The 24,892-nt window shown below is 34.4% G+C and overlaps 1 protein-coding gene across 1 annotated transcript; it reads right to left on the bottom strand.

Moving 5' to 3' along the window:
- Window positions 1–3,206: 3,206 nt before the first annotated feature.
- LOC121367637 (protein NipSnap-like) lies at window positions 3,207–24,330 on the bottom strand. The gene is made up of 10 exons (XM_041491927.1): window positions 24,196–24,330; window positions 19,426–19,607; window positions 16,792–16,837; window positions 16,150–16,241; window positions 15,711–15,781; window positions 14,962–15,102; window positions 14,527–14,558; window positions 12,768–12,862; window positions 5,106–5,189; window positions 3,207–4,249 (listed from the first exon to the last, which is right to left on the bottom strand). Exons 1-10 carry the CDS (start codon window positions 24,276–24,278, stop codon window positions 4,185–4,187), a joined length of 891 nt encoding a protein of 296 aa, XP_041347861.1. The 5' UTR covers window positions 24,279–24,330; the 3' UTR covers window positions 3,207–4,184.
- Window positions 24,331–24,892: the final 562 nt, after the last annotated feature.

Below are 24,892 nucleotides of genomic sequence, written 5' to 3'. Positions count from 1 at the left end.
ATATTTTGGTTGTCACAAGAAAGTTGATCTAGTTGATCTCAGTGCTTTAAAAAAACTTCAAAACATAGTATTCAAAGAAACAAAACAGTCAAGCTTGAGTATTTGCTATTCTGTTTGTCGAGATGTTAACTATTTTATCTGAGAGTTCTGCATTTTCGTTATAAAAAAATCACGTGAATATGAATTTCCTTTGCCATCATGGTTAAAAAAATATTCCTATTAATATTCCACAAGAGTTGGGCGAGTATGGAGGGATATTACACAAGATAAATTTTTTTGGTACAGTGGGGAGCTTGAAGGTGATGCTAATTAAAAGTCATAAAGTTTTGCGAACGTACTCTACTGACACAAGACACCATATACAGTCTGCCGACTAACATTACCATAGTTTTCATTGGCCCTCACAGGCAAGGTAATTTCAAATCATGAATTTAAACGCTGGCACAATCAGTTGATACACTAGTAGGCTAATTAATTTGGTCACCTCAACAGAAACGATGTAATGGCAGAACCAATCTAATTAAAATTACCTCACTAGTTAATTACTACTAGATTGGACAATATCTTTAATATGTAATTTCAGTCATAAAAAAAGGATCGGTTAGTCATAAACTGGTTGAAATTTACAGATCCTTGGCATCTGGCGAGGTTTTTTAAAATCCTTTTGACGACAGAAGCTTAAATTTTGTTGTTTTTAATATTTTTTTGTTTTGGAAATAAACTAATATACTGATAGAAAAAAATAAGGGAACACACGCACACACACACACATATATATATATATACATATATATACATTCTCCAACCAGTACACCACAACTGGTCAATGGTCATGGCATGTTCTAACTTCTATCCTGTCTGTGGGATGGTGCATATATAAAGATTCCTTGCTGCCAATGTAGCCGATTTCCTCCGATGACCATTAGCCAGAATTACCAAATGTTTGACATCAAATATCTGATGATTAATTAATGTGCTCTAGTTGTGTCTTTAAACAAAACAAACTTTAACTTTATGTATACATTTAGAAATATATATAAATGTATCCTTAGCACAGTAATGTCTGTATAAGATAAAGATGTAGAGATTGAATGTGCGTAGTGTGGGACTGTATGCCCGTAACTCCCCGACACCATGGATGTGGGTTTTAGTTACAGTCACTATTTGCTATCAGTGTTTATGTGATCTGGTATTCCTTTCCAGCAGTGTGCACTGTAGTGAATCGGAATGTTTGACAAATCTCAAAACTTCAAATGATCACAAACATAAGCACTTAATCATCAGCAGATAGGATTTTAAAATATTTGCTTGCTCAATTGAAATAGTAACCGTGTCACGTTTAGTGGTAACAAATTTATTTCCAAGTGTAATCAACCTACAAATTTGTCTAGCACTCCCACAACTCATCAGAAATGAGAAATGACAAACAGTGTAAAAAGGATCAAGTACCTTTAAAGCTCATTATTTACTATACACTCTGATCAATGCCTTTATTAGACATGGTATAACAAAGGTTGTGGTTTGTGCTGTACTGTCTGTGAGAAAGTGCATATAAAAAGATTCCAAGCTGCTAACGGAAAAATGTAGCAAGTTTCCAGCGATGACTACATGTCAGAATTACCACATATTTGACATCCAACAGCTGATGATTAATTAATCAATGTGCTTTAGTGGTGTCATTAAACAAAGCAAACTTTACCTTTAGACATACACCAAGTTCTTGTTTTATTCGATGCCATACAGCATATGACATGACACTTTAATGGGGGAGGGCCACAGGAATTTGCTCCCAAAATGTTTAAGGTTCCCTATTTCCACATGAGCACTACATGTACATAGCGTAAAATAACAAAACAGAGGAACCAATCATGTGTATATAGTAGTGAGCAGTTAACTCTCTTAATCAATACAAAACGTCTGAAGAATGCAGTATATCAAAATGATATGTCCTAAAATGTATTTGCTCATGCTATCTCCTGCACCTGTATTGATATGACCATGATCATACTGTTCCATCGGCAGTTGACATACTTGTAATCACACCATTAGAACATTTGCTTTTAATCATATCTTTATTTAATAAAATCCACACATCAAAGAAAGGAGCACAAAAATCTGAAATACATTACAGTGTCTGTATATTTTATTACAGACACTTAAAAGCTCATAACATTAATAAGGATAACTTATTTTATAGACAATTCTTCTTCGCAGTCTTTATAAATATTCAAATTAAAGCTGTTACATGGTCACAATTATGGAACAACGGGATTTGAATGTACACTCATCTGAAACCAAATTAACCCATTTCAAACCCTGTTAGTCCATAAATACTACTACTTAAGAACAAACTGAATAATTTCACAGTCACGATTACTCGGATTAGATACAAAACATTCAGAGCATTTTATCTATTTTTTAAAATCTAATATAAAGCACATGGCCGTAACTAGAGTTAGGTAGGGGCAGCTGTCTCCTTTTTAAAAAAACGAAAATAAATAAACGTTTTGGAAGTTATTATAGCATAAGAAATGTGTTTACAGATGAAAACAATAACTCACCGACTAGTTAACTCTGAAAACATAGTGAACAAATTGCCCCCACCCACCTTCTAATGTACATAATAAATATTATTGTGTCTGCATCAAATTGTAAACAGTGTAAATTTGCCCCAATTCATCTACAAAATAAGATCTTTTCTACATAAAATATATTAAACTACAATGAAATAAGCAAAATCATAACCAACATTCTGTGCCATCAACTGTATTACGTTTCATCAAAGTCTGAGTAATGCTGAAATGCACCGAGCCATATAGAAATATACTGAATGACAAAAGAAATGCAAATATTTATAATTAAATTTCGGTTAGTCATTACAACATAACGTCATCCCATTGGTAGCAACGGGGATTTGTTCATTTCTCGAATTACGTCATCAGGGAACGTAATATCTGATGACGTCAGTTTATACAGGCAAGTTGTCTTATTGAGCGTTATTGTTTATGGACCAAAAATAATTCAAAATAAAGTATGATGTTTTAGTTTTATTATTAGCAAGTATGATTCAAATTTAATGATAATTATTGTCTGTTATTTCTTTTACGTTCATCTGGATATGAACAAAAAAACACATCCGCAAACTTATGTGAGATTCACACAGTTTGCAGATTTTTGTTTCTTCATACCCCGATGAACGTAAAAAAAATAACAGACAATCCTTATTAATATAAATATATTTTTTTTTTAAGATAACATTAATTTGGTAAATACACAAAAATTAATGAGATTCAAACAAAATAATTTTGAATAAATTAAAGAAAACTAAATTAGTATTGGCATTTCATTTGTTGATCAGTGTATTTTATTGAAGACTGTGTCAAACAAACCAGGGTAATCTCCACACAGGGCCAAGGGACGATCCAGAAATGATCACTAGGGGGAGACAGGCATCATAATTATCATTTTGTGCCCAGTAGGTCTGCTGGGAAGTTTTCTCTGTGGATAAATGGTTTAAATTAAATTTATTTGTTGGGTGGTGGGTATACAAAGAAATACCCCCACACTCATGCCATCAATTCTAGAACTGCCCTAAAATGAATACATTTCACATAAATAACAGCAAAATACAGACTTGCACATATTACTGGTTTGAGAACATAAATATCAACATAAATATATAACATACAATGCCCCATGCTTATGAAACTTAAATCTAGACTCAAGGCAATCATAATCTCCTTTATAGCAGACCTAACAGGGATGTAATAAATTAAACATTTACAAAATGTCAATGCTTAATCTATCATCTCCCTGTCAGTAACATTTTGTAAATATCATAATCTCGCCTATACAAAAAGCATAGTCTAAGTTTGGAGACTTTGTTAACGTATTGTGTCTGATGTTTAAGTTTTATAGGCATGGACTCTATATATACTGTTGTCTGCTCACAGCAATATAAACAATATAACTTTTTACCACTTCACACTTTCTATGTAATGCTGCATACTGTCTATGTAATGCAGTACTTTTTCTGTATAATGCAGTACATTTTCTGTGTAATACAGAATACTTTTCTATGTAACATAGTACAATTTTCTATGTAACATAGTACACTTTCCACACAAGATGGTGCACTTTGAAACAAAGTTTGTTGTCATGACTACTGGGTTTGGCACTTCCTGCTACTGTAATGGAGAAAACGGTGTCGGGATCAGAATCTTTGACTCCATGTGTCGAATCAGAGGCACTGAAAAACAACAGGTGATAAACATTCATTACAAACTGTGTTGAATCAGAACAGGTGATAAACATTCATTACACACTGTGTTGAATCAGAACAGGTCATAAACAGTCATTACAAACTGTGTTGAATCAGAACAAGTGATAAACAGTCATTACAAAACGTGTTGAATCAGAACATTCATTACAAACTGTGTTGAATCAGAACAGGTGATAAACATTCATTACAAACTGTGTTGAATCAGAACAGGTGATAAACATTCATTACAAAATGTCAAATTCAAAAAAGGTCATAAACATTCATTACAAACAGAAAGGAAGGAATGCATGTTTAACAAAACGTCAGTACATTTGTACGCTTATTTTAAGACATCTTACTTGAAATTTAATCAGATGTAAGCACTAAAGTAAATTACAATGAAAAGAAAAAGTTAGTTAGTTTTGTTTAACACCACCATTAGAGTACACTGATTTATCAAGAATCGGCTATTGGATCTCAAACATTTGGTAGTTCTCACATATAGTCTTAGAGAGGAAAGCCACTACATGTTTTCATTAGTAGCAAGGGATCTTTTATATGCACCATCTCCAAGACAGTATAGCACAGGTCAGGTCAAGTCATAGGTTTTAACGTGCACATTCAGAACAAGCTGTTGTAGCATATGCCTGTCTTGAGCGAAGGTGTAGACTTCCTCCAGATCCTCCATCCAGGACAGGAAAGAAAGTATAGCACATACCTTGACCTTTGATATTAGCACATACTATGACCGTTGATATACATTTGGTACACTAGCTAGCCCAATGTGTCCACCGACAGGGATCAACCTTAAAACTAAACTGTGATGAGTGAAAGTTAAACCTACCAGTGTACGCCACACACTCGTCCCAGCCTGGTCTCTGCCACGCAGCCTCCCTCGTTTCCTTTCGTGTCTGCAGATCTTTATAACCTACAGTCAGAACATACAATAAAACTTAATGAACACGTGACTATGCAGATCTTTATAACCTACAGTCAGAACATACAATAAAACTTAATGAACACGTGACTATGCAGATCTTTATAACCTACAGTCGGAACATAAAATAAAACTTAATGTACAAGTAACTATGCAGATCTTTATAACCTACAATCAGAACATAAAATAAAACTTAATCTACACATAGCTATACAGATATTTATAACCTACAATCAGAACATAAAATTAAACTTAATGTACATGTAACTATGCAGATATTTATAACCTACAATCAGAACATACAATAAGACTCTTAACACACACATCTGTAAATCTTTATATTCTACAGCAGAAACATACCATTAATATCACTTTTGGGCTGAATGCAGCTTTCTGAAAAACAAATCTGCGAAGCCTGACCCTCCCAAATGCTATAAAATGTAGTTTTAAAACCTCACCTGTCCTCACAATACCCACAAAATGCCAGAATATTGCATTTTAGGACATCTAATTACATCCCCTATCCAAGTTTCAAATCAACTAACCCCCCCCCCCCCATCTCCAAAAAAACAACAACTATAAATTACTCTCCTTGAATTAGTCTCAGGGGAGTGATGGGGAGTTTGAGTGTTAACTCCCCTTAAATGGCAAGGTCTGTTTTAACATCACTCATTATGCAAGCACAACCTTTAGTAGTCTTTAGATCTTTTCAATCTACCAACAGAAAAACAGTATTAGTCCAGGCAATGGCCAAATATATGATCAACCCATCACAAATTTCAAAAAGTAATGACTCATTGCTCAGTGTAGTCAGAACGGTTTCTGCCAGAAAGAAATGACTGGGTATAGTGCTATGGAACTGAATATTTACAATGTGTGTGCTTAATGCAATATGCCTCCCCAAAAAAGAAAATAGGTTAGGTCTAGGGTTACGATTAAGAAAATCAAACACTAATAATAAAAGTAATTAATTTTGTCAAAAGGTTAACTTAAAAAAATAAAATCTTAAAAAAAAAATTTGGGTATGGTGCCATAAACATTTTATTCTCTGGCACAAAACCTGGTTAGGAATAATGTATTAAAAATGTAGGAAAATATAATTAGTGGAACTGGTAGTAATTTGGTTTTACAGTTTTAAAAAAAGTACTTCCCAGGGCATGTTTTGCCTAAAGGGTTAATTCAATTGACCTTTGCATAATTTGAGGATGCTGATTTAACTGAGATGCATTCATAATATAAATAGTTATTCCTATGTTTTTATGTCTAAGAATTGATATACATGTATGTTATCTTTTAAGTGTCTTAGTTATATGTAAAATAAATTCAATATGTCTGTCAATATAATCAACAAACTAATGAAATTCTACAAAATATTATTTCAGCTTCTAGCTGTCTAGGTGACATTATAAGTTGTAGAAGCATCACGAGGGGTATATGGCTTTTTATGTACCCTCTGTGTGTTCTTTTACCCCGAGCCGAAGGCGAGGGGGTAAAAGAGCACACAGAGGGTACATAAAAAGCCATATACCCCGAGAGATGCTTCTACAACGAATTTATCTTGCCGACATGTTAAACCATATAGCCAAATAATCAAAATAATGCCAGACAATAATTGTTAACAATTTATTAACGGAGCCGTTCCACGCGGACGCGAACGAAACCACTTGCCAGTGACGAAAAATAGTTCCATCGATAAACGAGTTTTTAACTTCAAATGTTTGTAATACGAAATTGTCTGAAACAGATATTAATAAAAATAGAATAAAAAAAAAACTTTTTTTTATCAGAAATGTAGTAAAAAAAAAAAAAAAAAAAAAAAAAAAAAAAAAAAACTGTTGCTAATCGCACATTAATACAATAACACCACAACCGTAATTAGGTGGCCGAGTTCAACATTGCAGCTTTTAAAAGTATTGAAATATTGTATTTTATAGTAAAAATAAAATTAATTATGTATACTTGATTGATTATCAATGTTATTTATAATCTAATTATTGCTTTAGCATTAACTGGGGCGGCTGGAAACTGTTGGAAATTACAGACGGGGTATAAGAGAATTTGGCTCCGCCCACAGGGGTATAAGGGATTTGTCCAACGGCAAACAACCAATGAGATCAAAGAATTTTACATGAAGGCGAGATAATGTTATTTATAAATGCATAAATCTGTGTTTCCTTGGATGAAGATAACTTTTACCCTGGTTCTATGAAATATTACATAGAAATCCAAAATGACCACCATTAACGTACTGAAATAGGAAATGCAATATCTTGGCTTCTAACTGGGATACATTCACAACATTAGTGGTGATTCCTATGTGTTCTACATGCCGAGCTTGATATAGCATGGGTCTGCAATGTTTAAAGCAGTCACATTTTCATAAAATTAGCATAAACGCAGAAATGACCAATACATTGAAAACACAGGGTTAATTTATTTTTTTACTTACAATTTGGTAAGAATAAATTAAAATAATAATTAAAAATAAAGTTAATCATTTGAACTTTGGTTGGAGGAAATTCCTGATAAATGTCAGGGTCACATTAAGTTATAATAAACATTTGAGGGAACTTTTGACAATAACCAATGTTTTGTTGCTTGGTAAAATAAGGTTTACTAAATAAAGTACCGTATAAGATGCAGAATAACATTCCAATTTCCAATGCAACAAACATTGGAAATTAAGAAATTTCTTTTAAGCACTGTTTAAGTATTAATTAATTACAATACCAGAAGAAATATTACACATTTTACTATTGTTTATTTTTGATATATTTGTTGACAATTCAGCATTACGATTTATTTATATACTGACCCACACTGAAACGTAACAGAACTAGTTTATATATTTGTTTCCTTGTAATACATGATCCACATTGTTATTTTGTGAGTCAGTTGTTATCCCAAACCTGAAAGAATAGTTGTATTCACAGATTTCAAAACCAGCTTATACATCTATTACAATTAAAAGCACTGAATGTTTTTGTTTTCTACTTCTAGACGTCGCAGTATTTATGAAAATATGGGTGTTTTCATTCATTATGGGTCAATATGTTAATGGCAAATGTCATCGCATTGCATATGTATTTAAAAACAAATGAGTTGCAGCATTTTCATTATCAGTCGACCAAAGCGAGAGCCACATTTAAAAGCATAACATACAAACCTGATTAGTATTAAAATATATCTGGGTAGGATTTTTTCAATGTTATAATAATTATGTTGCTGTGGGTAGTATAAAAATGTCTAACTATTTTGAGAATTTGTTCTGAAATGTGTGGGAACCAGACAATACTAAATGATACAATGTGGGTCTCAATTCTTTGTTGTTCCTTTTTTTATATTTAATTTTTTTTTTAAAGTTTGTTTTGTGTAACAACACTACTAGAGCATATTGATTTATTAATCGGCTATTGGATGTTAAACATTTGGTAATTTTGACATTTATTTTTTTAGAGATGAAACCCGCAACATTTTTTTATTAGTAACAAGGGATCTTTTATATGCACCATTCCACAGACAGGATAGCACATACCACATCTTCGTGGTATACTGGCTAGAAAGAGAAATGGCCCAATGGGCCCACCCAAACCGACCTTGCATCAAAAACGTGCTTTACCACTGGGCTATGTCCCACCCCTTTTATATTTTATGTAACGGCACACACAGTACACACTGGATACAATATCCAATCACAGCAGGCAGGAGGTAGAAAGAAAGAAATGTTTTAATTAACTACGCACTCAACACATTTTATTTACGGTTATATGGCGTCAGACATATGGTTAAGGACCACACAGATTTTGAGAGGAAACCCACTGTCACCACTACATGGGCTACTCTTCTGATTAGCAGCAAGGGATCTTTTATTTGCGCTTCACACAGGCAGGATAGCACAAACCATGGCCTTTGTTGAACCAGTTATGGATCACTGGTCGTTGCAAGTGGTTTACACCTACCCACTGAGCCTTGCGGAGCACTCACTCAGGGTTTGGAGTCGGTATCTGGATTAAAAATCCCATGCCTCGACTGGGATCCGAACCCAGTACCTACCAGCCTGTAGACCGATGGCCTACCATGACGCCACCAAGGCCGGTGCAGGAGGTAGAGTATACGACATATGTTTTGCTAACACTGCATATTAAAACTGTTTCCTACATACCCGATGGTGAGAACACCATGTGTTATTTATGATTACACATATTTGTTAACACATATACCTACATGTGTTAACAATTTCAAGACATATGACTGGCTGCTCCTAGGTGATGACCAGGTCACCAATGCCATACGTCCAATAAATTAAAAAAACAGTACAATGGAAATCGATTAGACTGTGACATATAGTTAACCTGACAATCGTGTGTCTGTTATGTGTAAATCAGCTACTAGTGCAACGGCTGTAAATAACTTTTAGTCAAAAAAGATGTTAATGTTAAAAAAAAAATAAAACCTGGTTGAATACAGAAACATAAATTAAAATGTTAGTGTTTCCTAACTTATTTTAACTAGCATATTTTCAACGATGAATTTAAAATTGTTCCACTAATTATATTGTTCTACATTTTTTATGTTATTTTATACAGAGTTGAATACAGTTGAAATTAAAACTTTTGCGATTTGTGATGGGTTTTCACTATATTGCCTGGACTATAGTAACATCACTCTTTATTTATGACATTTTGTAAACACCAATTAACATTTTAATATTTACATGTATGTTATCTATTGATCTTTATAATCTACCAATACCCACCCCTCAAAAATCCCCAACAGCAAACAAACAATAAAACAACAGTCTACCGAAAATGCCACCAGTGGCAAATTAATATTTATCCTTAAAATAATTAAAATTAACCATTTAGTTGAATAAATGATCTGCGACAGTACACTAGTAGTAGTAATCAGAAAGTTAACTTTATTCACATGAGTATATGTATTTGAGCCTGTCACCACAGCATTATACATCACAACACGACACCCAATAGATGATGTGTATTTTTGTGCTGGGGTGTCATTAAACATTCATTCATTCATTCATTTACACCACAACAGACAAGAAACATGCATAAATAGTTTTCAAAATCCATGTTGTCCAGACTACCATACATACATATGTATGCATAAAGCTAATATGAAAGAAACATGGTGACAGGTAGATGTTGTTTAATGAAATGATGAAAGTGAAACAAGCCAAATTAAACAAAGTTAGTATTCAGTAAAGTAGTATTTACATGCAGGTGATATTATTCATGATTAGTATATCCATCATTTACTTGTTCATGCCTGAGTTAGTGTGAGGTAAATTATATTACGTAGTTTTAATGTAATAGTACATCATTAGCATCTCTAAGGTCTAATACTGAACAATTTCTAGTCATATTACTTTGAAGTGTAAACTGTAAAATTAAACATGTATATTAAACATTCACACTGTTTGACTAAATAATCTAAAAAAAATAAGTTAAATTATAAAGCCACGTAAAATTATGTGAATATTAATTTTGTCAAAAATTTGAAAATCTGATAAACAAAATAGTGGCAACTAAACTTTTTAACTTGTAAAGGTCATGCCAAAATTCTTATTTGTTAAAGATTTAAAAATTCTGAAAAACCAAACTGCAACAGTACAATAAAATGTTTCAAGTTATAACGGCCAATACAAACTTTAGATTTTATCAAATATTTAATCATTTGTACATATGAAATTGTGCGTCGTACCTACCCCACAAATGGTGAACGCAGTTGAGATGGCCTAATTGTGAAAAGAAACCACCAATGGGGCAAAACATCTGGCTTCTGAAGTGGATACCTCTTGACCTTAGAGAAAGTACCACACAACACTGATCAAACTTATCAATGTCACTCAACATTCAGGTGAGTTTGTCGACAATTCAACTTGTGTGTACAGGTCGTCAGATGATATTAGAGAATTTTGGGGCCATTCAGGATTATCAACATCTTCACGACCATATAAACTGTACTGTTTTTGGGGTACCCTCTTCCCTCCTCACATCATTGTTCAAATATGAATTTTTTTTTGCTTCTTATAAATGCAAACATTGATGTTACACCACCCCACCCAACCCCAGCATATGGCTTGTATGATAATGAAAATGTTAATAAATGTGAACCGTCCCTTAGTGAATCAGAGGAAAAATGTTAGTGTAAAAAAGACAACATGGGGAATATAGAATTAAAACAAATAGTTGTGCTTAACAGAAGCAATAAACAGGTTAGTCAAAATTTAAGTAAAAAGTTTCATTCCTAAAACTCACATTAATTAAAGAACAATTCAAAAACAAACATTACAAACAGAATTAGAAAAGACCTAAAGTGAGAATGACAAAAATGTCATTCATTCTATTTTGTGCTAAATCTGTTCGCTAGTCTGAAGTGCACCCTTTGTTGAAGAGAAACGATGGTTTTAAACAATAATTAATATTAAAGATATCTTTAATAAATGAATGGATTAAAAAATTTTTAAAGAATCCTTTTCCCAATACAACTGATTTCTTAAATAATAAAAACATATGTGGTAAAATTATGGTTTCTAACCAAATAACCTGCTTCAATGGATGGACCCAATCAAGAGATTTAGGTAAGACAAGTACAACTTAAGCCATGCCTATCCTGTAGTACATATTATTACATGTGCACGTGTAGGTGGACACTGCACACATTACAAACTACTAGGTGTAACAACAACTCTGTACTATGCAATTCGATGCAGCATGCTTCATAAACTACAACACAACCCACATGCAATCTGCAAATCAAACAACTGTTAGTGTCGTCCTCTACAAACTAAAGAAATAAAGCTGATTAGTAGGTATGATATATTTACAAGTCTGATTTCATCTATTCATGCTACTACATTGGAAACAGAACAATAGCATTTAATGGACTGGTGCACCATACTTTGTACCCTGACACCGTCCATGCAAAGTATCTGCAACCACAATGCTAATGCATCTTGTAGTAATCATAAAACAAATATATATATATATATATTTTTTTTTGTTGGAAACATCTAACTATATTGTATTAGATGTATAACGTCTGACTTTGAATATAATTTTAAAATTATTTGACAATCAAACTTGTAAATACATTGAAGACTGATATAACAACCACTAATCAAACCACATGCGTATCTGTACACATACTGAGAGTACCAGTGCAAGGTAGACAATTAGTAATCTTTCTCAAACAAGTAAATAGACTGACTTTTAACCTGTATGTTTGTGACCAGCATGTGACAGATGATCTACAACATCAGATAAGAAACCCGTTATTGCCACACATTACATTTTGACAAAAATGGAAACAACTCTTATAGTTTTCTTTTGGATGGTGCTAAAAATTTAACAAGCACATTTTTATATTTTTCCTTACAAGTACAGCTTATTATAAATTGCATTAAATAGGTTGTTGCACTGGTGCTCTGGTACTGTAAGTTAAAACACTGAAATAGACAATACAAAACAGCAATCCAGAAAACAGCAGCAACTTTGACCTCTGACCTCCAACAGCCACTCCAGTCCGAGTCCAGTGGTGGCAACTTACCCCATATGTGATGTGCCACATTGACCTGCCCCATCTGTGAGAAAAAACCTGCCACTGGCTCATTGTTTGTTTGACGCTGCTGAATTCCACGAGCCCTGAATTAATGAGGTCAAATTAATTGACATCTGCATATTCATAGAAAGTGAAGTACGGTATCCGTATATTCATAAAAACAAAACATATTTGTATATTCATAGAAACAAACATATTTGTATATTCATAGAAACAAACATATTTCAATATTCATAGAATCAAATATATTTGAATAGAATTGGTAAAAATTTATTCAGTACAAAAGCCTCTACAGGTATGAAGGGAATCTGGACTAATAAGTAATATTTACAAATGTTTTAAATTTAAAAAAAAACCAAACAAATCTTACAAAAGGAACGGAATATTTTTTCAATGATATCTCATCCATTTTAAGCAATCAGACCTTGCTTTTTAAGGTGTGCAGGTGCGATCGCATTCATACAGCGCATGTAATTTCAATCTGACGAGTGTGAAAAACAGCACGTTACACTCAACAAACGGCGCACGTAAAATAGATGGGTATATTTATTTCCACTCTTTACAAAAATCAACAGTTTTCTAAGCTCATTTAGCTAATTGGAAGGTCCTTTTATTAAAATAAAAATTAAAAACAAGGCAGTGGCTTCCATGCAGTCATTAAACTGGTATTTCTCTTTGTTGAACAAATCGGGAAACACTGGTTTCATAGACAGTTTTGTAGACATACCAGTCAAAATCCAATTCGGAGCTACTCTGCCGATTTTATTTATTTTGCAGTGATTTTTCACTCACCTTAGCATATTGAGGTGTGCGATTTTCCACTCGCCTATAATTTTCAAAAACCAAAGACTGAGCAATGGTTATCTGATGTCTCACTTGGTTGAAAGAATGAGTGAGAGGAAACCTGAGGCTTGTTCTGAAGGGATGGTATATCAAAGGCTGTAGTTTGTGCTATCCTGTCTGTGAGATGTACATATAAAAGATCCCTTGCTACCAATGGAAAAAGGTAGCGGGTTTCCTCTCTAAGACTATATGTCAAAATTAGCAAATGTTTGACATCCAATAGCCGATGGTTAATAAATCAATGTGCTCTAGTGGTGTTGTTAAACAAAACAAACATATAGACTACTCTTAAATATTAAGCAGCAGGTGAAACACTCACTTGCTGTGACTTTCAAACCTAGCATAAAAGCTATCCTTGAAAAGAATTGATGGTTTAAAAGGTCATGTTTATGATAAACAGAGTGAGGGGTGGGGTGGAGGGGCAGCTGAAAGACTCACCGGTCATTTGAACAATCATACTGAATATAAGACACCCAATAAAAGGATTCAGTTTGAGTTAAATTCAGTTAGATAGCTTTAACCAATCACCAACTGACCTTGCCCATGCCCTTGAGTTATGTCCATGTGAGTGGTGGTGTGGCTGAAAGCTCATCTGGTTAACAACGATATCAAATGTCAAAACTATTCATTAAAAGCAATTAGAGTTATAGAGTTAAACAAATGACCTCATCCTTCACCTGCAGTTCCATTTATGGGACTGGCCTCAGGGTGAACTCTATCATTTGAAGAAGAAACTCAAACCAGATTTTAACCAAATGATGACCCAGTCTAATAGTAGGTTACCAGGACGGAAACATCATTTTACTGACATATAAACAAAAATGTACATTCTAACAAAATTATTTTTATACAAAAACCTTTCAGTGTCAAACTTAAATTAAAAAAACAAACAAATATTTCTTACCAATTATTACCCCACTCAATCATAGTTCCTGGCTGAAATAAAAACCCAGAATACATTCTGCATTACAATCATCAATGTTTAATGAAAAAACAAATACGTTAAAATGTTAGTTTTTATTGACTTCCAAAACTGCAGGACATTAACTCCTGTAGGCCAAGTTCCTTTCTATATTTACTTGTCCTATCTGAAATCCATCTGTCCCACACAAATGTTTCTGTTGAAAGAATCAAGCAATATTAAAGACGATTTTCAGGTCACGTCAGATCAGACAAGTTGTTATAACAGTTGACATATCAGACATATTTCACAGAGAAAAATACCATATATTATCTAGAGAAAAATATTAGAAATATTAAATACAGAAAAGATATGTGACATACTAGATAAAGAAACGTATAAAAAAACAAAACATTGCAGAAATATTTAACATATTACCTTTAACAAGTAGCTTCTGAGTTCATATATGTTGGTAGGTGGTCTCGGGGTTGGTTCTGGCCAGAAACTAAATGGTAATAATATCTGATTCCGTCTGTATCTCAACATCTTGTTACGACTTCGTCGAAATTGTATAAAATCCTACAAAAAATATTAAGATTAAAAATAAATAAATATTATTTAAATAAACAAACCATCAATAATATTGCACACTAACCTAATCTCAAGGGAAACAAACAGAGTTAAAAAAAGAGTACAGCTGTAAGTTATTAGCAACAACAGTTTGTTTTGCTTAACGACACCACTAAAGCACAATGATTTATTAATCATCGGCTATTGGCAGTCAAACATTTGGTAATTTTGACATATAGTCTTAAGAGGAAACCCGCTACATTTTTTCCCCATTAGTAGCACGAGATCTTTTGTATGCACCACCCCACAGATAGGATTACTAGCAACAAAAACACAGGCCAAACACAATATATAAGGATTCTTCCCATGGGGGCTACGTCCAACTAGCTCTTTCAGGTTCCAACCAGCATACTGCTGTAAATGTTAAAGGAAAGGAATGTTTACTTAGTGACACCTCTGCTAATTTTAAACTACCGATAAATAAATTTTGCCCAAATGAAATAATTTCTGCCCAAGATTAAATAATTTTTGCCCAATATACAACAAAATGAATCAGTGTAATACTGTTTCATCTCAGTCTCTAGTAATCTCCACACAGACTGGGACAGTCTCTTTACCTGATCCATTCTGTAAATTTCTGTAGCTCGGTTAAGCATTGGATAGCCTCCCTTGAACTCCCAGATATGAACTGAAATTAATATTTATACCGATTTACTTTAATTATGCTTATAAAAATTAACTTCAAAGTTGGATAAAATAATTTATTATAAGTTTAACAAAAATTAGAAACAATATTCTGCTATAAATCTTCATAAATAAACGATAGTTTAGGACAAAAATTAAACAGTTTTAAAAGGCAACAAAGGGTTCACACATTTTGGAGAAGAAAAAAAATCATATTACTACAAACAAAATGTCTTCAATTAATATTTGTTTTTGAAGTTACCATTTTTCTTATCATAGTAATGATATAATGTATTTTTTAAAAGTGCTTTTGAATAGTAAATATGATGATACAGAGTTATTAGAACTTGTCAATCAACATCGATGACTTACTGGCCTCATCCTGTTCACCAATCTCAACTGTAAAACTGCCAATAAGCTCCGCCCCCGTGTCTTTCACTTTTAGCAGCTCCTGAAACTGTCCACTGAAAACAAACAGGTGTGAGAACCATGACCTTCAAAAAATAATTATCTAAAGAATATTTATTCCTTTTTCCAAGCAAGTGTGCAGTGTGGGGGCTGTGCAGATTTTGAGGGTTGAAACCCCCCCCCCCCCCCCCCCCCCCCCCCCCCCCCCCATATATTTTCCGGGGTAAACAACTTGATTTGCATGAAAACTTTGCTTGCCACAGTACGTAACCACCCAACCCCGCACAAGTTCATGCACTGCATACATCTGTTTCCTGATCACACTTTATAGTTACTGCCCTTTATCAACTGAGATTTTTTATAAATTGTGAAAACAAAAACAGGTTCTGAATTAAAACAAAATACTTTGAATACATGAATAATTAATGCTGACTTAAAATAACAGTCTACCCATCAAATAACACATTCTGGATAAGAAATTAGTTCTTAAGAGTTCATAGCAGGAAAATGCTTCCAAACTATGAAATAAAATCTAAACTGAAAACTTATGTAATTTACTAATGAAATGAAACTGTAAGGTGAGACCTATGTTAATGTAATACTTACAACTGGGTGAGATAATCTTCCATATATTCTGGCTTCACAGCATGAACTGAAAACAAGCAATGATATAAACATGATATTAAAACTCACACATGATTTCAAAGATATACTGCATTTGTGAACATTATCTTATAAACACATTAATGCATTTTGTACATGTTCCCAATTCATAAATATTCAATTCATCAAGTATGTCTTTTCCATAAATATCATGTACAGTGGACTGTCTAAACCGCATTCACTTGGGACCAATGAAACATGCTAGTTTAGACAGAGTGCAGGTGTAGACAGATTTTGTCCAGAGTTACGGTTCTTGTCATTTAGCTTGTGATAAGACAATACCAACGTAAGTGAAACGTCATATTCACTGTAAGACATTTGTGAAAGCAAGGCTAAGTATAAACCTGAAAGATATTTGCGTTTCTAAGAAACCATTGAAAATCAATATAAACAAAATACGACGGAGCGTCAGTGAGAAGGAGGCTGGGAGACGTCTTCTGATCTTGAATTTCAAAGCTAAATCTTTCCGTTTGCATAGAGGATTTGATCAAAATTACTCAATTAATTTCACTTTCTGTTCTAAGGAGTTTGATACTTTGCCGGGTTTTTTGGTCACTGTCATTGCAAATTCAGTAAGATAATGCAAAACGGAAGCGCCATTCATATTTATACAGGTACTAGCTTAGACAAGACACCTAATCAGTATGATACAATGCAGTTAGGTATGAACGTATATTATTGATCTTGCTACCTACACCCGTTACAACAGGTGTGGTTCATTGTTTATTAAGCCTTCAAAGGGGTGCAATTTTTTCATAACACTTTGGTGTGCTAAATACTGGGGACCTGCCATCATTGTTTAAAAAGTGACCGCTGGCAGACAGTAGAGGTAAGATCACATGCCGGTGTAGACAGAGCTAATTACTACATAAACCGTTCTTTTGTTCTTACATTTGCATCCAAAATCTGGAATAGACAGCATCCAGTTTAGGCAGAGTTTTATTCATAATAAATTTACGGTAGCTGGACAGGATTTTAAAAATCTGCCGGTTTACACAGATGCCGGTTTGGACAGAGTACACTATGTTTGTAAATATTCACCTCTCACTGAATTTCATAAATGTTATGTAGTTGCAAATATTCTAATCGTAAACTTACTACATGTACATTTCATAAATGTGATATTTTTGTGAATGTGAATATTAAACCCATCAAGTAACCAATTCATAAATGATGCATTTTTTTTTTTTTTTTTTTTTTTTTTTTTAAATGCACATATCTCTGAGAAGTACTTAACAGTTATGAAGACAAACTCTAGTTTTTTTTGTTACGGGTATTCTCCCATTTCAGTATAAACTCAATTCACGCTGTTGTAACTTTATCCAGATGTGTTACAGGAATGTAGCTTAACCAAACTTAGTGTCCATTTTCATGGGTTGAAACTAGTGTCTGCCACTTTAACTGCTCCCCTAACTTTGCTGTGGGGAGACATTTAAGATTAATAGACTCCATCATATGTGGTCATGTGGGATAGAAATGTACACCTGAGGTGGTGGAAATTTCGACCTGGGATGAGGCTTGCAGAGTTCCAGGGTCGAAATGTCCACAACCGAGGGTGTACCTTTTCTATCCCACATGACTGCATATGATGGAGTCTTTTTCTCACATCCATTTGATAAATAAACCATTATTTTACACGAACAAACAAAGATGGCTGAAAAAGTAACTTATTTATTTCACCGTTTTATCATAAATAAACTATATTATAATATTTGCCGCGTCTGTTCATGTGTTAAACATAATTTAACACTATAAATTAACAAGATAGTTTTTATAATGAAGGTTTTAATAACAAAATATCAATCTAAAACTAACCAACTCGCATTGATATGACGTCATATATTATCAACACTGTAATACTCTCCATGTTAAATTCATTAACGTCATAGCCCACCCAAAACAGATTTATTCCATATGGGCTGACGTCATGGAATGGGTCTGTCTTGCATAGCTAGGGATGGGAGAAAATTACCATACTGATACCATATAAACTCACATGCTAAGGAGATATAAAAATTACTCTCCTTCATCTAGTCTTAGTGGACTGACAGAGAGCAAGAGTGATAGCTCCAGCTGAATATTCACAAATATCTCATTCTCGGTACCGGGTATTAGAAACACCAGGATGACCAGAAAAACTTCAGGAATATGAAAATGGATAATCTAAACAATAAAATCTTAATAATGTCAAAAATGGCTCAAATAGTGCAGGGCTAGCTCTGGGCGATCAGAAAATGTTGCCAAATAATATTTTAAATAGCAAAAATTGCAAAAACACAGTTATTTTGTAATAAAATAACATCTATTATATGGAATTTATTCACCAAATTAAAATAAAATTTGCCAGTTGTTTCTAAACATCGCAACTGGCGAATTTGGCGAGTGTCAGAGCTAGCCCTGTAGTGAAAAACTAGGGTCTGTCACTTTAATCACTTCCCTCAATCTGTTTTCAAGATGAGAATTTAATCTACTCACACTGTATTTCAAGATGAGAATTTAATCTACTCACACTGTATTTCAAGATGAGAATTTAATCTACTCACACTGTATTTCAAGATGAGAATTTAATCTACTCACACTGTATTTCGTAGACGACTTCCTTGTCCGACAGCTGACTGGAGTGCGATTCCGACGACGTGGGGATTGTGCGAACTCGCAGCAGGTTTTTAAACCAGCCTTTCTTCTCCACCACCTCCACATCTTCCTGCAGCTCCTTCTCGGCCAGCTGCTTGTGTAATACTGGACTTGTAGCAAGACATCTGAAACAAAGAAATGTTTTATTTAACGACACACTCTACACATTTTATTTACAATTATATGGCGTCAAACATATGGTTATGGACCACACAGATATTGAGAGAGGAAACCTGCTGTCGCTACTTCATGGCCTACTCTTTTTGATCAGCAGCAAGGGATCTTTTATATATGCACCATCCCACAGACAGGGTAGTACATACCTCAGCATTTGATATACCAATCGTGGTGCACTGGCTGGAATGAGAAATAGCCCAATGGGCCCACCGACAGGGATAAATCGCAGACCGAATGCGCATCGAGCGAGAACTTTACCACTGGGCTACATCCCACCCCGACACCTGAAACACACAGGGTTTTATTTCTAAGATTTGACTTCACACCCATGGCTTTGACTTGTGTAATACTGAACTTGTAGCAAGACACCTGAAACACACAGGGTTTTATTTCTAAGATTTGACTTCACATCCGTGGCTTTGACTTGTGTAATACTGAACTTGTAGCAAGACACCTGAAACACACAGGGTTTTATTTCTAAGATGTGACTTCACACCCATGGCTTTGACTTGTGTAATACTGAACTTGTAGCAAGACACCTGAAGCACACAGGGTTTTATTTCTAAGATGTGACTTCACACCCATGGCTTTGACTTGTGTAATACTGTACTTGTAGCAAGACACCTGAAGCACACAGGGTTTTATTTCTAAGATTTGACTTCACACCCATGACTTTGACTTGTGTAATACTGAACTTGTAGCAAGACACCTGAAGCACACAGGGTTTTATTTCTAAGATGTGACTTCACACCCATGGCTTTGACTTGTGTAATACTGAACTTGTAGCAAGACACCTGAAGCACACAGGGTTTTATTTCTAAGATGTGACTTCACACCCATGGCTTTGACTTGTGTAATACTGAACTTGTAGCAAGACACTTGAAGCACACAGGGTTTTATTTCTAAGATGTGACTTCACACCCATGGCTTTGACTTGTGTAATGCTGAACTTGTAGCAAGACACCTGAAGCACACAGGGTTTTATTTCTAAGATTTGACTTCACACCCATGGCTTTGACTTGTGTAATACTGAACTTGTAGCAAGACACCTGAAACACACAGGGTTTTATTTCTAAGATGTGACTTCACACCCATGGCTTTGACTTGTGTAATACTGAACTTGTAGCAAGACACCTGAAACACACAGGGTTTTATTTCTAAGATTCGACTTCACACCCATGGCTTTGACTTGTGTAATACTGAACTTATAGCAAGACACCTGAAACACACAGGGTTTTATTTCTAAGATTCAACTTCACACCCATGGCTTTGACTTGTGTAATACTGAACTTGTAACAAGACACCTGAAACACACAGGGTTTTATTTCTAAGATCTGACTTCACACCCATGGCTTTGACTTGTGTAATACTGAACTTGTAACAAGACACCTGAAGCACACAGGGTTTTATTTCTAAGATTTGACTTCACACCCATGGCTTTGACTTGTGTAATACTGAACTTGTAGCAAGACACCTGAAACACACAGGGTTTTATTTCTAAGATGTGACTTCACACCCATGGCTTTGACTTGTGTAATACTGAACTTGTAGCAAGACACCTGAAACACACAGGGTTTTATTTCTAAGATTCGACTTCACACCCATGGCTTTGACTTGTGTAATACTGAACTTATAGCAAGACACCTGAAACACACAGGGTTTTATTTCTAAGATTCAACTTCACACCCATGGCTTTGACTTGTGTAATACTGAACTTGTAACAAGACACCTGAAACACACAGGGTTTTATTTCTAAGATCTGACTTCACACCCATGGCTTTGACTTGTGTAATACTGAACTTGTAACAAGACACCTGAAACATACAGGGTTTTATTTCTAAGATCTGACTTCACACACAAGGCTTCGACTTGTGTAATACTGAACTTGTAACAAGACACCTGAAACATACAGGGTTTTATTTCTAAGATCTGACTTCACACACAAGGCTTTGACTTGTGTAATACTGAACTTGTAGCAAGACACCTGAAACACACAAGGTTTTATTTCTAAAATTTGACTTCACATTCATGGCTTTGACTTAAGGGAATTTTAGCGTTGTTTAAATTACAAAATTTTGGGAATTTTCAGTTTCTTTTAAAAAACATCTTAATAAGCCTTGTTATGACACAACATATGTTAGTTGCAACTTGTAAGTCTTAGTTATAGTTACAAGTAAAACATCAGTGCACAGTTAAATTAAAGTTTGTTTTGTTTAACAACACCACTAAAGCACATTGATTAATTAAATCGGTTATTGGATATCAAACATTTGGTAATTCTGACATGTAGTCATTAGAGGAAACCCACTACATGTTTTCTAATTATGCAGCAAGGTATCTTTTATATGCATGCACTTTCCCACAGACAGAAAAGCACATACCACGACCTTTGACCAGCTGTGGTGCACTGATTGGAATGAAAAAAACAGCAGTTGAATGGATCCACTGAGGTGGTTTGATCCTGCGATGCAAGCATCTCAAGTGAGCACCCAACTGACTAAGCTAAATCCCACCCCACACAGTTAAGATGTCATTTGCTAAATTGCAAAAAGCAAATTAAAAGATGAAAAGGATGAATATATTTTATTAAGTCACCAAAAAGCTACTTTGATAATCAACTACATAGTACATACATATATAATACTTTAAAAAACATTCATTTTGTTCTATTCGGTTTGGCTAACTGAAGCTTGAATTTGATTACAGGTTTGTGACCATATAACAGTATTTTGGGTGCAGCTTAAGTTAAACCCTGTACATCGATACATATATTTAAAGGTGCAATTTCAAAGTAATATAAACATTATACAGGTACCTTGCATTACAAACCAAATAATTTAATTTCTTCAGAAGACAACTGATGGAAATGGACAAATTCATTTGAGGTGAAAACACTGCAACATTATGCCATGACAACAGTTATAATTACAGTTTTCTTTCTGAACCAGAAACTGGATGTGAATCCAGTACCCACCTGCCTTAAAACAGATGACTTATAAATGAGACCACCGAGGTTGGTAGTGCTGAATCCTCCTAAACATGATATAGGTATTGACTAACCCATTTCCTCAAAAGGTTAAAGTAAAAACACACACACACACCCCAGGTCCAACCTTAGACATCTCTGGACTAACACAGTAACATATCATGAATGTCCCTAACTCAGTTATGCTTCCAACTCTCGTTCAGTTTGTTTTCTTGTGCAGTTCGTGCAATCAACATCCGAGTTGTTGTCGTCAGCTTGTCGTTTATTTGTGAGATTTTTCTTCACAGTTCAAGAACATTTTCATTAACAATAAAATTCAGACAAGTATCTAAATACAAAACTTTACAAACCCATAAAACTATTATTTTTACTACTTAAGTCGTTTTGGTTTATTCCTTAAAATTACCAATATCGGGTCCACATGACTCATAGAAATTGACTTAAAATGGCGGAAAATTAATTAACATTTGGTGCACGTCACATGACCTCAAATGTGCCAGAGCAACAAGGCCAAATCATTTAATTTTTACAATTTTTAATCCCCCTGTTATAATTAGTTTTCAATTATTATATTTTTATCTGGAAAAGGTACGCTACATTTGTGCCTCTAGTGTAGTGAATAGTATTCAAAATCCATTCATAACGATTGTAAATAATTTGTATAAATGGTTAATTAAAAATCAATTCATTAAAAAAATTATATTTTACAAACTATTCACTGGTATGAATGTAATGCCTATCCGCATTAACATCAAACTGTGTTAGCGATGGGTGTTGGTAAAACGCGGACAAGACCAAACGCTTGACAAACTGAATTTTTCCTTTAAAAAAAATATTAAACAAGTGTTCATCAACTGTGCATACAGTTAAGAATTTTTTTTCTTCTTCATGCAGTGGCCTTAAAAATGACAAACTGCACATGCACGGTATAATACCTTTTGCAAACGCATGCGCCTGAACACAGTTAGAAACATTCAACAGAATCAACTCTTTCCTGTTTACTGGAGGGTGCTTCACTTTTGTTTGCTAGAATGGATTTGTGTTACTGTTACACCCACATTGTTGATTTTTCACGTCAACTGATTGCAATCTATTTTGTTTCAGTATCGTTAATGAAAAATGTAGAATAGTATTTCCATAAATATTATATTAATGTTTTTGGCGTTAGGTGAACACAGTTTGGGACGTCAATCATCAATGGTATTTATGGCAAATTATGCAGTACCAGTGGTCTGGAATCATAAAAAAAAAAAATATATATATTGTTTAACTGTACAGGGTACACCAAGCAAGACACTGCAGAATGTTGCATAAAATTAGTTCAACATTTTTCTTTCAGTAAAATACAAGAATGGGTTACTTATTTCAATTTCTATCGACTACATTGTACAATGAAAAACTTCAAAATGGGTTTCCTTTTGGACTGATGGGGGCAGGTCTTTTAGACCCAGCATAATAGACTGTAAAATAAAACTGTTTACGTTACACACCCGTATAAGTTCAATATGCACTAATACTGTAAATTAATTCCTAGTGAAAATAGAAGGAACCTAATGTTCTTTGTGATATGCCATCCAGCCACTGCTGCCATTCGGGGTATTTTCCCCCAATGTCGACTACAAACACCCGCCATCTTTCTTTTTCTTTTCTTTTCTTTTTTCCCTCTTCCATTTTGACGACTCGACATAAAATCGAATGAAAGGAAAGGAAATGTTTTATTTAACGACACACTCAACACATTTTATTTACGGTTATATGGCGTCGGACATATGGTTAAGGACCATACAGATATTGAGAGAGGAAACCCGCTTTCGCCACTTCATGGGCTACTCTTTTCGATTAGCAGCAATGGATCTTTTATATGCGTCATCCCACAGACAGGATAACACATACAACGGCCTTTGATATACCAGTCGTGGTGCATTGGCTGGAGCGAGAAATAGCCCAATGGGCCCACTGACGGGGATCGATCCCAGACCGACCGCGCATCGAGCGAACGCTTTTCCACTGGGCTACGTCCCGCCCCAAAATCGAATGAAACCCAAAACAGGAACTAGTTATTCTCAAAGTAGACAGGGACCTACGTAAATTTATAAATAACAGATCTGATAACACACACACACACACGCACGCACGCACGCACACAAACAAAACAAAAATACAGGAACCCCCTAAAAAAACACAAACCACACACACACACACACACACACACAATTATAGGGAGGATCAAAAGTTCGATAACAGACC

This window comes from Gigantopelta aegis, chromosome 3, assembly GCF_016097555.1.
Source record: "Gigantopelta aegis isolate Gae_Host chromosome 3, Gae_host_genome, whole genome shotgun sequence".
NCBI classification, from domain to species: Eukaryota; Metazoa; Mollusca; class Gastropoda; order Neomphalida; family Peltospiridae; genus Gigantopelta; species Gigantopelta aegis.
This window is presented reverse-complemented; position numbering and strand designations above follow the sequence as displayed.

Bases quoted from the DNA above. Each gene is read 5' to 3' on its own strand.
- LOC121367637 (XM_041491927.1), bottom strand. From the start codon at position 24,278: ATGGCGGGTGTTTGTAGTCGACATTGGGGGAAAATACCCCGAATGGCA. The intron at 19,608-24,195 runs GTTCCTTCTATT...TCTTTGTTTCAG, and splicing joins CATATCACAAAGAACATTAG to ATGTCTTGCTACAAGTCCAG. The intron at 16,838-19,425 runs GTGAGTAGATTA...GCTTGTTTTCAG, and splicing joins AGTCGTCTACGAAATACAGT to TTCATGCTGTGAAGCCAGAA.